Source organism: Pteronotus mesoamericanus, unplaced genomic scaffold, assembly GCF_021234165.1.
Source record: "Pteronotus mesoamericanus isolate MK-2021 breed Mesoamerican mustached bat unplaced genomic scaffold, CSHL_Meso_final contig_164, whole genome shotgun sequence".
NCBI lineage: Eukaryota > Metazoa > Chordata > Mammalia > Chiroptera > Mormoopidae > Pteronotus > Pteronotus mesoamericanus.
Window position 1 is genome coordinate 31,892,078 of NW_026555065.1, and position 16,966 is coordinate 31,909,043.

The 16,966-nt window shown below is 38.6% G+C and overlaps 2 protein-coding genes across 8 annotated transcripts in view; one reads left to right on the forward strand and one right to left on the reverse strand.

The window, feature by feature from the left end:
- Nucleotides 1-1,771: 1,771 nt before the first annotated feature.
- The window catches only part of HNRNPC (heterogeneous nuclear ribonucleoprotein C), a 54,315-nt gene continuing 39,120 nt past the window's right edge, over nucleotides 1,772-16,966 (reverse strand). For 5 of the 7 annotated variants that reach the window (XM_054565661.1, XM_054565663.1, XM_054565660.1 and 2 more), the window contains 4 exons: nucleotides 3,665-3,852; nucleotides 3,028-3,141; nucleotides 2,624-2,784; nucleotides 1,772-2,524 (listed from right to left, as the gene is read on the reverse strand). In XM_054565661.1, coding sequence (XP_054421636.1) covers nucleotides 2,441-2,524; nucleotides 2,624-2,784; nucleotides 3,028-3,141; nucleotides 3,665-3,852 — 547 coding nt within the window. In that variant the 3' untranslated portion in view covers nucleotides 1,772-2,440. The remainder of the gene's footprint in view (nucleotides 2,525-2,623; nucleotides 2,785-3,027; nucleotides 3,142-3,664; nucleotides 3,853-16,966) is intronic. The other 2 variants (XM_054565666.1, XM_054565664.1) reach the window with 1 other exon arrangement.
- LOC129064433 (pancreatic progenitor cell differentiation and proliferation factor-like) lies at nucleotides 16,443-16,787 on the forward strand. The gene has a single exon (XM_054565670.1). The coding sequence runs from the start codon at nucleotides 16,443-16,445 to the stop codon at nucleotides 16,785-16,787; it is 345 nt and encodes a 114-aa protein (XP_054421645.1).

Genomic DNA, 16,966 nt, shown 5'->3' on the forward strand with positions numbered 1-16,966 from the left:
GTGTTTTAATAATTAGTTTATGTGTGCAATGAGATGGAAAAGGTTGAAAATTGCTGGTGTAGTTTAATTTCCCTCATATTAAAAAAGGTCAGGTGTCAGGAGGAATGTTTATGTGGCTAAGTCCCTCATTTTCCCAGGTCACAGTTAATTATGACATGTTGTGGTTTTCTCAAGATTAGTGGATCACAGGGCAGCCACATAGTTTCAGAAACGATCTCATTAATATATAGCTATTCCCTGTTCCCCAGGTATTTCTATAATGCACCCCATAATTTCATCCGCATTACCGAAACACGAGTTACTTGTATAGTTTTGTCATCTTTTGTTTTACTTTCCTTGTCATACTCCTGGACTTTGCTGCCAAATTGTCCAATAAATTCCTTCAATAATTTATGGTTACTGTATGGCTCAAATGATAGCGGTTTTTCTTTTACACTTTCCATTATACTCTCAATCCTCATTTGCCTCTGTTATTACCTTCCAATTTACCATAATCTTGTTTTTCCCGTTTGCAGTATTTTTCTTTTCTGTTACACCTAGTTCCTTCTCTAAGAGGCTTTACATCCTGCACTGACTGGCACTCATAATCTTTGCAGGCCTCAGATGTTAGGATAAGGTCTGAACTAAAATATACTGGGAATCCTCTTTTCAACTATGAAGACATTTAATTCATAATAGCCTAAGATCTACAGTGTAAAATGATTCTTCCTATCAAGGACAACCTAGAGCCATCTTGGTACTTTTTCAATAATCTTGTGTGTCACTCACAAGTGCAGATTTTCTAAGAGTATATGACCATTTCTCTAGCTATTAAAAGAGCCTTTCTTTAGTTTCTTCCGGTATTTGATTGCAGATGGAATTAAAATTGGACACTTTCATGCCTAGACTAATTGGACTGGAATCTTTTAAATACTGATGGAAAACATTATAATTTTTATAGGCTTTATTAGTGCTTTAAAACCCTGACCCCTTCTAAGCTTCCAGTTTATTTTCTCCTAAGTTTTGTGCCAAAAGTGAGCTTGTGTAGCATATGAAATCACACATTTAGAAAACAAGGTGGGTGAAAGTATTTTTGTCTGAATCAACACACAAGCTACTATTGTGGATCTCAGACTTAAGGGCAGTCCACAGTTCAGCCTCTTTCTAGTCTGCTTTGTTACCTGTTAATATAAAATCACTGCAATTAATTGGGAGGGGCACAAAGAATTAGTTCATATGGGTTGAACTAATTGTAGATAAAATAAATGTGTAACCCTCACTATAGTTACCTGGGAAAGAGCTTTTCTATTTTCAGTAAAACTGAGGCAAAGACTCAGAACCCAGACAATAAATAGGGCTTGTAAGTAGCAATTAAAAGGACAAAATGGAAGAAAATAAGTTTTATTCTCCAGTTATTTCAATTTCCCTAAAATCTTGACATGTTTGAACCTCTTCTATTTAAAGATGAAACAATTTAGCACACAACAAAAATCTCAAAAAAGGGCACCAACTGGACCACAAAGCATTGATGAAAAGGCTTAATGTATTCCCCAATTTCTTTTCATTAGGTTATAAAGGCAATTTTGCAAGACTTTCCACTCCACATTAAAGTTACTTGTCTCTAATATAACACCCACCCCAATGAAATATCATTTGAGTAGTGTGTGTTGGTATGCATAATAATGACTATTGACTCAAAGAAAAATATACACTCTAGGGGTTTTGTGGAGGCCACTGTAAAACAAAGAATTTGAAATAAACAATTATAAAATACAAAAATAAAAAACCAGGGTTTTTTTTCTCTCCAAATTCCTGGTTTAATAAGGACGTGTTTATTGTGAGGAAAAAAGGTCCCAAACATCAGGCTGTTCACAAAAATAACCCACAGTATTAACTTTAGAAAACAAATCTTAAGACTATTACACTAATTATTTTCCTAGAGGATGCATTTGACATGCCAACTCTCATTCACAAAAATACATTGTTACATTTGTGTTCAACAGCCCCACACACACTACATATGCGGGGTTAACACATACACCTCTAACTCAAAGCTGCTCTCAGGTGCTACTCAACTAATGAGATTGCCTTTGCAGTTAGGGAAGCAACTACTGAACTCATATATGAATGAAAAGAACTGTACTCCCTGCATAACAAGAGATTATTTTGGAGACAGTTGATAAAAACCATACATCCTTTTTATTGTTAAGTCGTAAAGAGGTATCAAAATTAAAAGCAAAAATTACAGGGTAAGACTTAACTACTAGGAGCGTCAAAGGAAGTGAAAATGGGACTAGGCGCAGGGCAGTATGAATTAATGAACATGGGAGGAACAAGGATGGGGAGAACAGTGAGCATGTGCTGAAGATACTAGGGGAGAGGATCTGGTGAAAATTTTGATCTTAGACAAGCGCCTAGGTAAAGAAATAATGGGACAAGATTTCTAAACCCCACTATGTGCTTAAGAGTCATCCTCGCCATTGGCGCTGTCTCTGTCATCCTCTCCTTCCTCAGCCTCTTTTTCATCATCCTTGATCAACTCCAGCTGTGAGAAACAGACACAAATAGGATGGAGTTAGAGGCACTCCATGTGTCCCTGATCCCCCCTCCACCACCTCTTTCTTTCCTTTCCCGGGGTTTTCACCTGGTCATCCCCCCGATCTTCATTATCATCATCATCCAGTAGGTCCCCCTCCTCAGCAGAGTCATCTGCACCCCCCTCAGACTCCATCTTCACATTAGTCTCATCTTTCTTCAGGGAGCTGCTGCTCTGCTCCTCTTCTGACTTATCATTCTTCATCTCTACTGCGGATGAGAAGGACAAGTCTGTCTAGGGCCAAGCGATGTCCCCAGGATGCAGACAATCCCCACTAATAATCACAGAACTGCAGCACAAGTCTAAATCCTCCCACACAAATGCCCTTCCCAGTTCAAACTCCCCAGGTTTCATATTCAAGTGCTTTGCATTCCACTATTCCAACATATACTTTCAACTCTATTAGGTAAACGAACCCAACTCTACACCCCAAAAGCAGCAGCATCATTTACCTCCTTGTTTGCTCTGTTCCTTTTCAATTTTTTCCAGGCTTTCCAGTAGAGAATCCACTTTTTGTTTTATCTGGGTCAATTCCTTCTTAATGGCCTGAAGATCATCACCTTTCACTTTCAATAGAAACAAAACCTTAGATGAGAATCAAGTGCACCAGAAGCTACCAGTAATCAAACACATTCCCACTAGACATCAGTAGTCAACAGGAGACCCCTGGGGAGAAAGAGCACTGATATCAGACTGTTTCAGCAATGCAGACCTTTGCTCTTTTAGTTGGTAAAGGAGAATGGAATCTAATGTGCTTATTCCATTACCAGTTTATTCCATTACCAGCTGCATTGACTTTTGTAGGCCTACGACCTCAATTCCCTTTTAAAATACATTCTTAGTACAGTTTTACTAATATATATTTCAAATTTAACAGGTGCCTCAATTCCCTAAAGTCTAGTAACTTCGTTCAAATTACCAGGGTCTTAAGAGATAGAATACAGTCTAGAGTTGGTCCCTTAATCACTATCTTCTCTTTTATTATTGTGATTATACAAAGGCATTTGCACAAAAACTGCGTATTAACTGCATTAATTTCCCTATTTCAACACAGAATAAACATCACAAAGGTGCAATAATAACACATACACTTTCCAGACTTGGAAGAAGATCCTCGCTGTCCACTCTTAGAATTGAAGCCACTTTTGCCTCGCCGTGAGGTGTTTCCTGATACACGCTGGCGTTTCGACGGCACTACAGCCCGAGCAATAGGAGGAGGAGGAGGAACACGTGCTGGGTAACTGTACATCCTATTAGATAAGAAGAAAACAGAATTCCTTCACAACTAAATTAAGTCAGCAAGATCCAAACAGCAGTGACATTATAAAATAATAAATTAATACCTATTATCTTTCAATTATTTTTTTTGCTAATTTCATTTGAAAGGCCAATAAAATTTTCCTTTGATATTTTTAGTATCTCAGCTACTTTTCTTCAAGAAAATACTACATATATACCAATACATCAAAAGATGTGGCTGGTTGGCCTTATGCAGTGGACAAAAAAGGTTCTGCCGTAGTAATTAACAAAGCATTTTTTTGTTTTACAGTGAATGGCCTTTATCTTGACCTTATTCTTTTTATATATATGCTACAATAAACAATTCACATAAGCCAAAAGAAGTTACTCACAAAAAAGGATTGCAATTAACTGAGTCTGTGAATAGAGGTAATATTAGCTAAAGTCCTGATCTTTGCACTACAAAAGCATATAAAAATCATCACTGCTAGTGATTATTAGGTTAAACCATATAAACTTGCCAATATTAACAATTTTTGGTCTCTAAAACAGCCATCTCGTGTGTGTTAGCTAGTCATAAAATACCACTACCATGTCTAATAACATTTAAGCTTAAGTTCTACTCAGCGCTCCAAAAGGGCAATGAATATTGCCTATCATGTTCATTATTCACTAATACCTAAATCCATTACCCAGCACACATTTAGCTTAAAAAAAAATAAAAAAATAAAAAAATGCATCACTGATTACTGACCTGCTGCTTCCATTAGTAAGAATCCCAGCAATTGCTAAAGATATACCCAAGTTACAGCTTGATATATTTGGTAAAGAGAAACTTAAAAATACAACCAAAAACTTCTTACAAGGACACCAGTTCTAGAAAGTCTCTACATTCCATGTTATTTATGCAAAAGTCTGTGGTAGTGTAAGAAGGTAAGACACCCTGGCTGGTGTTGCTCAGTGGATTGAGCACCAGTCTGCAAATCAAAGCGTTGCCGGACTGATTCCCAGTCAGGACACATGCCTGGCTTGTAGGTGTGCGAGATGCAACCACACATTGATGTTTCTCTCCCTCTCTTTCTCCCTCTCTCCCCCTCTCTAAAAATAAATAAAGTATTTAAAAGACGAAGAACAAGGTAAGACACACCAGTTAAGGGGGGCGGGGGAAGCTTACTCTAGTTCTGCACTTTTCTAGTAACTAATTAAATTCCAAAGCCCAGTTATTCTATAAAAAACAATCTGCCAACTGCTCTCTACCTAACACCAAAGGTTTTAAGGAACAAATATGATATATTCAACAGTTTTGAAATTTTTACAGGCAGATGAGATAATTCTGTCTTCTCCTCAACCCAATCTAAAATGTTTCCATCCTGTTCTAACAAGATCATATTTTATCTTTTTCAGGAGTGGTTGTGACAGGAACATTTTCTTAAATTAAGAAAGAGCATTGCAAAACAAGTGACAAAATAATTTACTAACCTTCATTTTTTAAGCAGTTTTTAGGCACTGACCAACCTACCACTTTCCCCTTGAAACCCAGTAGCAATTGATTTGCCATATGCCAAAGAATCAATGATATGCTAAGTTAATAAAACCTTCAAATGTTGTTTTAAGCTCCAATAAGGAATATTTTTAAGATTGAGCCCAGAGAGAAAGATAACTTATGATTCAAAAGCGGAAGCCCTTGGCACTTGATTTCTCCTCAGTAGATAACTGTTAACTGAGCTGTTAATTTGTCAGTTTTAATCCACTTACGGGAATTAACACAAATTAGCACTACTATTTTACACAGAACTTTTACTCTTTTGGCCTAAATTTCTTCTAAGTATAATGATTCAGAAACTAAAATATCAAGTGTTCAGAAATTACTCTCCTTTGTGCAAGATGTTACTGTAAAAGCAATTTCTAGAAGTAAATGAAAGTGAGTGAGTTCTCTGTATTTTGGGCCATGAAACAACTCATGCCTCAACCCTGCTGGCCTGAGAAATCTAATCTAACCTATCTCCCCCAACACACTCACTCTCGCTTGCACCAGTCTCCAAACCAGTGAGCTAGCCATTCCAGATTCACTATATTTCGTGGCACTGGAATTCCCTTTTGAACCATACTATTTAACCTGACTCAGGTAAAAGACCACTATGAAAATGAGGTACAGGGTTTCCTGTCAAGACAGCAATGTAAGGCAGACATGGCTCGTCTCTTTGCACAACCACATCAAAATCACAACTAAAATATAGATCACTCAGGATGATCAGAAATCGAGTTGAATGGAAGTCTGATGATTACAAAATTAAAGAAACTACATCCATCCAGACTGGCAGGAGGGGCGCAGACAGAGAATGGACTGGTCTGTCATCCACATGTGATGGTTATCTCCGGAGCAAAATACTCAGGGCCCACACCAGGCCCACCAGCCCAGGATTCCAGTGCCAGTTCCAGCAAATTCTGGAGTCCCAAGTAGTTCCTCTTAAATAACCCACACATAGGGGCTCACCTACTCAGATTCACACCCTCTGAGCTCCAGGCTGGGATAGCAACTTGAGAGGCACAAGTGTCATACAGGGACAAACTAAAGTGCCTGGCATCAAGGTGAGCAGAGGCCACTGTCCCTTTTCTGAACCTTTGCTCCCCAAAGCCAGTAGGCTGGTGTCATGTCTGAGACTCCATCAACCTAGCTAACACTATTTGACCCACTTGGAGATCCCCAGAGACTCTGCCCCACCCAACATATGGACCCATCCAAGCTGCTTTTCCATATGAGTGGCAGGTCTTGGCTCCTAAATCCTCTCAAACAAGCAACAGCTTGCCTATGTGAGCCCCAGGCCTGGCACTAGCAGCAGCCAGCCTAGATTCACAACTTGGTTTCACCTGGGAATCTCCAAGCCCTGCACAAGTAGCAGCATTCTCAGTTTGCTTTATGGCTCAGGCACAGTGGCCCCAAGCATAACACAGGTGGAGGCTGACCTTGGCCTGCACCATCTGGGAAATGCCAGGGCCAGCGCACCCAGTGGACAGCTACAGACCACTTTGGAGCGCATGCACCCTTCCACTGCACAGCTGATATTCCACAGTGGGCAAAGGTTTGTGGTAAGTGGTCACAGCCAATCCTTGCAGCTCACTTGCCTGGGCAAATCTCTCCCACTGATCTGCCAAAAGCAATCAAGGCTCAACTCTAAGAGGAGGGTGTACTCGGCCCACACAAAAGGTGCACCTCAAGTACCCAGCTTGGGCGATAGGGAACGTTGTGCCATTGGACCCTACAGGACACCTACTACATTAGGCCATGCCACCAAGACCTGCAGTCAAGGCAGCTCTACCTAATACACAGAAACAAACACTGGGAGACTGTCAAAATGAGGAGACAAAGAAACATGGCCCGAATGAAATAACAGATCAAAACTCCAGAAAAAGTGCCAAATGAAATGGAGATAAGCAATCTCTCAGAGGCAGAGTTCAAAACACCAGTTGAAAGTATGATCAAGGAACTTAGTGAGGACCTCAGCAGCGTAAAAAAGATCCGGCCAGAAATAAAGGATACACTATTGATACACCAAAGGACAGCTGACATAAAGAACAATTTTCAGGGAAACAACAGTAGAATGGATAAAGCTGAGAATCAAATCAATGATTTGGAACATAAGGAAGCAAAAATCCCAATCAGAACAAGAAAAAAGAAAAACTGACAGTGTAAGCAGGCTCTGGGTCAACCCTAAGAAGTCCAACATTGGCATAATAGGAGTGCCAGAAGGAAAAGAGAAAGAGCAAGAAACTGGAAATTATATGAAAAAATAATGAAAGAAAACTTGCCTAATTTGGTGAAGGAAATGGACATGCAAGTCCAGGACACACAGAGAGTCCCAAACAAGAAGGATGCAACGAGACCCACTGCATGACATACCACAATTAAAATGTCAAAGGTTAAAAATAAAGAGATAATCTTAAAAGCAGCAAAAGAAGTTAATAGGACCTACAGCCAACACTGTTCTACCCAGCAAAGCTGTCACTTAGAAGCAAAGGGCAGACAGAACTTACAGACAAAAAAAAACTAAACAGAGTTCATCACCGCCAAATGATTATTAAATGAAATGTTAACACAACTTATTTAAGAAAAAGAAGATCAAAACTATGAACAGCAAAATGGCAACAAACACCTATCTTTCAACAATGGAATCTAAAAAACAAACTAAGCAAACATGAACAACAGACACAGAATCATGGATACAGAGAGCATTCTGATGGTTGCCAGATGGGAGAGGTTGTGGGAGAGTGGGTAAAGAGGTGCAGGAATTAAGAAGTACAAATAGGTAGTTAAAGAACAGCCATGGAACTGTAAAGTACAGTATAGGAAGTGGAGTTACCAAAAAAACTTACATGACCCATGGACATGAACAATGGTGGGGGGGGATTTGCCTGGGGGGGCGGCGCTCAGTAAAGATGGGGGCAAAAGGGATAAAATTAAGACAGCTGTACAGCATAATCAATAATATGTAATTAAATCAACATAAGACACAAAGTGCAGTTTTGAATCTGTGAAATGACCCCATGAACACAAATGGGAGTCAAACATAATAGTTCTTGGAAGAAAAATGTGTTTAAAAAGATCAACTAGTAACACTGAAGGACTTTTAGTGCCACAGAACTGCTGCTTCACAGAAGTTTAGGTTCACCTTGTCTTGAAAAATGTAGAATTGCATGGTTGTGAAAACAAGGTCAACAAAACACAAAGGGAAAAACCATACCTATTGTGATAACCCTTTAAGGATAGGTGATATAGCAAGCTCAGTATGACAGCTTCAAACAAACTACAAATAAAGTAACCAACCATTTTCCCCATGAGAAAGCCATGCAGTAAGTCACATAAGGTAGCAACTGCTGATCCCTTATTGATAAAGCCCAAGTCTTCAGACCCTTTTCATGAAGATGGCGCCGAAAGCTAAGAAGGAAGCCCCTGCCCCTCCCAAAGCTGAAGCCAAGGCAAAGGCTCTGAAAGCAAAGAAAGCAGTGCTAAAAGGCATCCACAACCACACAAAAAAGAAGATCCGCATGTCTCCCACCTTCCAGAGGCCTAAGACACTGCAGCTCCGAAGGCAGCCTAAAGATCCTCAAAAGAGTGCTCCCAGGAGAAACAAGCTTGACCACTATGCCATCAAGTTCCCCCTGACCACAGAGTCAGCTATGAAGAAGATAGAAGACAATAATACACTTGTGTTCATTGTGGATGTCAAGGCCAACAAGCACCATATCAAACAAGTGTGAAGAAGTTGTACGACATTGATGTGGCCAAGGTCAACACCCTGATCAGGCCTGATGGGGAGAAGAAGACGTATGTTCAACTGGCTCCAGACTATGATGCTTTGGATACTGTCAACAAAATTGGGATCATCAAACTGAGTCCAGCTGGCTAATTCTAAATATAAAGGTAATTAAAATACCATTTTAAAGAAATTAAAACATTTTGGGACACATATTAGCCACTTATTATCTGAACAGATAAGACAAAGAATCTCTATGCTATTCTCCAAGCTAAAAACAAACATTACAAGGCATTTATTAAAAACACAGGTTTTCACCCTGGCCGGTGTGGCTCAGTTTTCACCCTGGCCAGTGTGGCAAAAACACAGGTTGGGCATCAGAACAAGAAGAAAAAAGAAATTAAAAAAAAAAAAGAAATGAAAAATGAGGATAGTGTAAGCAGACTGAGTCAACCCCAAGAGGTCCAACATTTGCATAACAGGAGTGCCAGAAAGAAAAGAAAAAGAGCAAGAAATTGGAAATCTGCAAGAAGATGGTGGATTCGGTCCCTGGTTAGAGTGTGTACAAGAAGCAACCAAATTGATCTCTCTCTCACATTGCTGTTTCTCGCCCTCTCCCCTCACCCATTTTTCCCCTCTCTCTGGAATAAAAATAAATAAGTAAATACAAACAAAGGTTTTCAAAGGCAAGTTTCTTAAATGTTAGATGCAACTATGATTTCTGGGTCTCAAACACCCTAATTAATGATAATATATTTCAATCATTATCAATAAACAACTAGAATCAACATATTAGTAAAAATCTATATTCTCCTGAGGACATACATTTAACATACCATAGATGTTTTCTCTCTTAAAATTTTGGATACATTAAAAACTACTTTAGTGATATTAATTATCAATAGGTAATTAAAAAAACTAGTTGTCAGATATAACTGCCTACAAAAATAAACACACATGAAATAATTTATAGGTGAGAGCATATAGGTATGATTACTTTCCTCCCAGTATAGTACTGATTTCTTAAATTCAGTTTAACTATGCATATGATTTTATTACTGTCTGCCTTTGATTTTCCTGGAAAAGGGATTGTTATAGGCTACCACATTTGGACTTTAGAATGTCTGAGAATCCCTGAAACTGTTGGCTAAAATTACATGAATGTACTCATTCATAAAAAAGTTAAACAAACAACCAACCCCCACTAAAATCCAGAAACAAAAGGAGTATTTCATTAATTTGAGCTAATCAGTACCAAATCTAGACAGAAGCATGCTTTTTATTTAGAGAGGTAGAGAGAAAAATGTGTACAAATCAATGGTAAGATTCAAAAGATGATTTTAAGAAAGTGAAGATAAACAAGATTCCAATGGACCAAAAACAAACAAACAAACAAAAAACCCAGTACAATGTAATCTGTGGAACACAGAGAGAACCTAGAGAGCAGGTTTTCCCAATGTAAACTCCCAGTTGATGACAGGTTTCTGCCACAAACTTTGTAGCCATCAGGATGGAACACATATAGATAGAAGAAACCAGCACACTAAAAATTTACTTAGAAGAGCTAAAAAGACCAAAAGGTAAGCAGGTTCAATCCCTGGTCAGGGCACACACCTGCATCGCGGGGTTTTGTCCTTGGTCTGGGCATGTACAAGAAGCAACCCATCTTTTATCAATGCTTCTCTCTCACATTGATGTTTCTCTCCACCCCCCTTCTCCTCTCTCTAATATCAATAAGCATGGCCTTAGGTGAGGATAAAACAAATTGTTCAAGTATCAAGACCTTCCATAATTGGTATTCTTTGAACATTACAAAAATTCATTTTAACCTACACAAATAAGACAAAAACTTTGAAGTTCCCCCTAATGTAAATTTCAATAGTATTTATTTTGTTAAATCTCAAAGCTTTATTTTACAAATGAATAGACTATTGACTTTGCCTTCATTATATAAGGAAAAAAATGTGCTAGAATGACTACGCAATGTTATTTTGTTTATATTAAAATGCAAATATAAAATTACATGTCAGAAAAAGGACCCAAAAAACCCTCTTGTTTTCATGATGTAGTTGGAATTCTCTTGTGTTTAAAAATAAACTACCAACATTTTTATAATTTGTGCCCCTCACCCCTTAAGAGACAATGTCTGAAGTTATTTTCAGGCACTCCTTCACAAACATGCTGCCTTGCTGAGCCTGACCGAAGCCAAACTGAGAACAACTGTTAAGTTACACGTTTTGCTAATATAACTTATGGATGGAGTAACAACTGCCAAGGTAAATTTACACGGTTACACTCTGTTCCTTAACTTTGTACTGCCTTCACATAATAGTACATTAAAGATATAGATTATCTATCTGTATGACAGTTAAATTAGAAACAGCAAGTACTGCTTAATTAAATAATAAAGGGACTACATAATAATCAGTATGATGCACAGTACAGGATCATTCCATATACAGAGGCACCCAAACTATTTAAAATAATGTAACTAAAGAATAAATATGGAAAGAGAGGTTACTGCCTCAGTAGGTTAAAAGCCTTACCCAAAGAACAATGATCAAGGTTTAGAAAAACCACATGCACTCCTTGAAGAACAGGAATCAACAGTCCCAAAAAATGTCGAACCAATGGTGTCAATCAACAATTCTTTCTAAAAGAATTAGTATTAAGAGGTGGTTTTGCTAATAATTCAAAGACACATTTGATTAAAAACCGCTCCACTGATTTATTAACAGCTTTCCATGAAACTGTTAAGTGTGTACTCATTTTAAGATGTATGTAATTTACAAATTTTAAAAAATGAAAAGCTGCATCTTTAAGAAAATACAATGATTTGTCTTGATGATTCATTGGGAAACTATGTTAACATGAAACAAGATGTTTCATGAGAAAACAATTTGAAAATTCAGCTGAACTTTCTAAACAAAAAACAATCTGGGTGATAATATGCAGGTTGTTTTGGGTCCCAGGATCAATCCTTTTAGAAACAATATGGAATCCAAGACTATGTTAAGAAAGGTAATTTTTTTTTAAATCCCTAGCTCTGCTTATATCTACAAAGCCCTCCATCCAGGTAATAACTCTTCTAGACTCAACTGCCAATGACTTACAACGTTACTCATTAGTCATACATTCTCAACACACTCCAAAATGTCACACTTTGGATCTTGTAGAAAGATAGTGTCTTAAACAGAATGGTCCAATTTTTTTTAAAGCTGCAATTATCAAGTATTTATGAAGAATATTGTTTTACAGACCATATGTTAAGAACATATAAGCCCATTCATTTCTATATTCTCATTTTACGAAGCCAGGTCATTCTTTCATTTCATTTACAATAAAATTTCTTCTAAAGAGCTGTCTGAGAAAACAGGTTTGTGGTTGCCAGGGGATAGAATAGCAGAAGTTAACTACAACAAAGGAGCATTGTGGTGAGTTTTGGGGAAATATGGAACCATCTGTAACTTTAACTTCATCAGTAGGTACATGGCCATGCATATCAAAATTGTACAACAAAAACATGTATCTTAACTGCATATAAAAAAGTTTTCAGTGCTGTCTCCAATTTCTGTATTTCCATTCTCTTCTCTTGAATCTTCTTGTAAAGTTTATGCCTCCAACATTATCAAAACCTACCCCTGTAAAAGTCACCAATGTTTTCCACATTGCTGAATCAGACAGACATTTCTAAATCTGCATATATTAACCCTCTATTCTTTAGACACACATGTACAGCTTCCATAAGACACTCATGCTTCTGGTTTTTATCCAGCTTTTCTTTGTGGGATTCTTAGCCATCTTTGCTTGGTCTAAGCATCATTTCCCTGGTCTGTAAAGTTGCCATAATCTCTTTTCCATATGCACTCATCTAGTATCATGATTGCATGACCTATAAGCAGAAACTGCCTGCTTAACATCTCTTTAAAATGTCTAATAAGGAGCCTAAATTAAAACATTCACAACTAATTTCCTCTCCCCATAGTTCTTTCAATGTTCTTCCTTCATCAGTGTCCATACAATCCAAGTCTTTAGTTTTCCATACCAAAACTGTGATGACATCTTTCAATCTTCTCTTAGCCCTCATACTGATCTGTGAGCAAATCTATCTACATTAGATTAAAATTCAACCACTTCTCACTACTCCTGTCACCTCCCTGGTCCTCCCTCAAATGACTGTTTGCCTAGATAATTTAACTGGCTACTCATTCTCTGAATAATAATGTTAAATACAAACAAGATCCTCACTCCTATGCGCAAAAGTCTCTGGTGGCTTCTCATCTCATTCAGGTTAAAAGCTGAAGATATTCAATAGCTTAACATACTCTATATGCTGTGTTCAACCCATTCATTTTCTCTTAGGCCATCTATTCTCCACTATAGCACCCTCAGTGCACACAACAATGCCTCACGATAAGTTCTTAACAAATATTTGGTGGGTGTTTTTTTTTTGGAGGGGGAGGATCTTATTTATTTTTAGAGAGAAGGCAAAGGAGAAAGAAAGGGAGGGAGTGAAACATCAATGTGTGAGAGAAATGTCAGCTGCCTCTCAAACATCCCCAACCAGGGACCTGGCCTGCAACCCAGGCATGTGCCCTGGCCAGGAATCAAACTGCTGATCTTGATCATTTGCAGGCTGGTGCTCAAACCACACTGAGCCACACCAGCCAAGGCTTAACTAATATTTGAGAAAGTGACTATCCTAAACTGGCTTCTAGAAAACAATTAATCACAAATTACATGATCAACAACAGATAACAAACCCAAGCTATCCTTACAGATGGAAGACTGGAACAAGTCTGGATTTTTTCTAGTATAGAGACTATTGGGAGCTTTACCCAATAAAATCAGAAAAAAATAAGCTGAATAAATAATCTACCATGAAAAGTGAATCAGTTTTCAAGCTATTTACTGCAAAATAAAAATCAGACCTTGCATCTATAATGGATGTTATTTGAGACTACTACAACGTCATGTTTGTTGTGAGGAAAACCATAAACATGAATTTCCATAGATGAATTTATCTTGCTATTGTTTGTACCGTAATAATCTGTTCCCCTTGTTAAACTCCATTAGTCTCAGTAATAATATATGGATCACTGTAAGAACAAGTCAAATTTAACTTCAGTAGATTTTTGTTTCTTGTTCCTTGGATTATTAAACTATCAACCACATTCATCAATTCATCCCTGTACTCTTTTGACACATACATACACTTTATTAAAGGTGCAATCTTATCCTATTTATCTAAATCGTACCTTCTCTGTTTCCTTGCAGGGAAAAAACTAAAAACATTAGTTTCCTGGATACTCTTTCAAAAGTTCTTGTCAGCTCTCTTCCAAAAAGGCAGTCTGGGTTCTCTAACTTTTTGCCTGAAAGGCAGTCTTTAGTCATTACAATTCTCATACTGAATATTCACAATTCACTCAACTCAGTAAGACTAACTTGGCAGCATTCTAGACCTGAGTAATCACTAGTAACAAGTGGGTAAATTAAACTGAAAATTCAGCTCTTCAGCCACATTAGCCACATTTCAAATGCCAAACAGCCACATGTCGGTAATGGCTACCACACCAACAGTGCAGATAAAATATTTACATCATCAAAAAGTTCTACTCAACAGCACTGTTCTAGTTTGTTGCTTCCACAGACTTCTATCTACTACCTCTCCTTAATTTCCAAAGAGCACCTTGAAGACTATTTTTTTTTCAGTCTAAAACAAACCCATAATCCTTACAAACCAACTTAACTTGTTTAGTATAAACTAATAGTTACACATCTCCCAGGATCACAAAGCAGAACGGCAAAACTATAAAAAAACTAAGAAACAATAATAAACTTCAAAACTGTCAATATCAGATAATGTATCCAAAAAATTATGAGCAAAAAGGATAAATGACTCATGGACATGGACAACAATGATGTGATTGCTGGGGGAACAAAGGTGTATGAGGATTAAATGGTAATGGAAAAAAATACAATAAAGACTAAATTAAAAAATTCAGAAGTTATATCCAGAATATATAACAAAGTCTTACAACTCAATGACAACACAAAAATATAAAAGTGGGTAAAGGATCTGAATACATTTCTCCAAAGATAAACAAATAGCCAATGAGCACATGTAGGCTCAGCATCCAGTTTTTAAGAAAACACAAATCACTACCACAATGGCATACTAATCCTTGAAATGGAATGGCTTAAGTAAAAAACATAATAAAAGAAGTGTTGGACTGAAAGGAAAAGAAATCAACAGAGACAAGAGGGAAGGTGGGGGGGCAGGGAAAGGGAAGGGAAGGGGAAAGTCAAGGAACATATAGCAAGGACTCATGGACAAAACCAAAGGGGAAGAGCCGAGGGAGGGAAGGAGGGAGGAGGCAAGGGAAAGTGGTGGGGGGGAGGCAGAGACAAATGTATTTAAAAAGTAAATAAATTAAAAAAAAAAAAAGAAGAAGAAGAAGTGTTGGCAATGATGTGAAGAAAATGCAACTCACATACATGGCTGATGGCAGCATAAAATGGTACAGCTGCATTGGAAGACAGTATGGCAGTTCCTCAGGTTAAAACACAATTATCTGAAGACCCAGCAATTCTACTCCTAGGTATATAGTCAAGAGAAAACACGTGCCCATGCAAAAATGTTTATACATATGTTCATAACAGCATTATTCAAAGTGTGGAAACATTTCAAGTGTCATGAATTAATGAGTAAATAAACGAAATGTGGTATCATCCATATTATAGAATGCAACTCAGGAAGGAAGTACAAATACATGGTATAATATGGCTGAACCATGAAATATTATTCTAAGTGGAAGAAATCAGTTGCAAAAGACACACTGTGTGATTCTACTGATGGTAAATGTCCCAAATATGCAAGACCTACAGATAAAAAATAGATTTGTCGTTGCTGGGCCTGGGGATAGATGGTTAGGAAATGATTGCTAATATAATGTTTATTCCTGGGAATGATGGAATGTTCTAAAATTAGATCATGGTCATGAGTGTACAACTCTGAATATTCTAACTTGAATTGTATACTTTAAAATGAATTTTATAGAATGTGAATTATATCCCAAGAAAGCCAAGTTTAAGGTGGGTGGAGGGAACCAGAGCACATGCCTGGGTTGAGGGTTTGGTCCCTGGTCAGGGCTGTACGAGAGGCAATCAATCAGTGGATGTTTCTCTCCCTCTCTTCCCCCTCTCTAAAAATAAAATCTTTAGGTGCACCCCATCTGTCTCAGTCAGGTTGGCCTCCTGCGGTCTCCTGTGCAAATAGCTCCGTGGCTTAGCACCCCCCCATCCCGCCACCTGATTGTACGCTGAGGTCCACGAGGGGTTGCCACTGAAGTTTCTACCAGCGCATAAGCAAGAGCATGGCAGCCACCCCCTCCAGTGGCTCGCTCGTGGCTACCCATGACTACTACCTGCGTCACCTGGGCACCACTTCCACTAACAGCTCCTGCGGAAGTGCCGAGTGCCCTGCGAAAGCCACCCCACACCACCCTGGTGTTCCCAAGGCCGACCCGGGTCACTGGTGGGAGAGCTTCTTTTTTGGGAAGTCCACTCTCCCGCTCATGGTCACTGTGTTGGAATCCCCAGAGCCCTTGAAATCTCCCCAGGCCTCCAGCAACATGATCACCTGTGACCTGGCTCAGGAAGCCACGAGGAAGCCACCTGGCAGCCAGCCCAGCAAAGTCAAAGTCAGGTTTCTGTCCTGAGTGGCCGCCAGGCCCGCCCAGGCTTCCTAGGCTCTAGGCTCTTTTGAGCCCCTCCCCCTCCTCACCTGCTCCCAGTAGACTAGTCAGGCTGCAGCAGCAGAGGCAGCTGGGTTCTTTTATGTCAAAACACCAGAACACCAAAAAGGATGTTGTGAGAGCCCGGTTCCTCACCACTGCAG

What these genes read in the sequence shown, in the direction of transcription:
- LOC129064433 (XM_054565670.1), top strand. Translation starts at nt 16,443, where the DNA reads ATGGCAGCCACCCCCTCCAGTGGCTCGCTCGTGGCTACCCATGACTAC.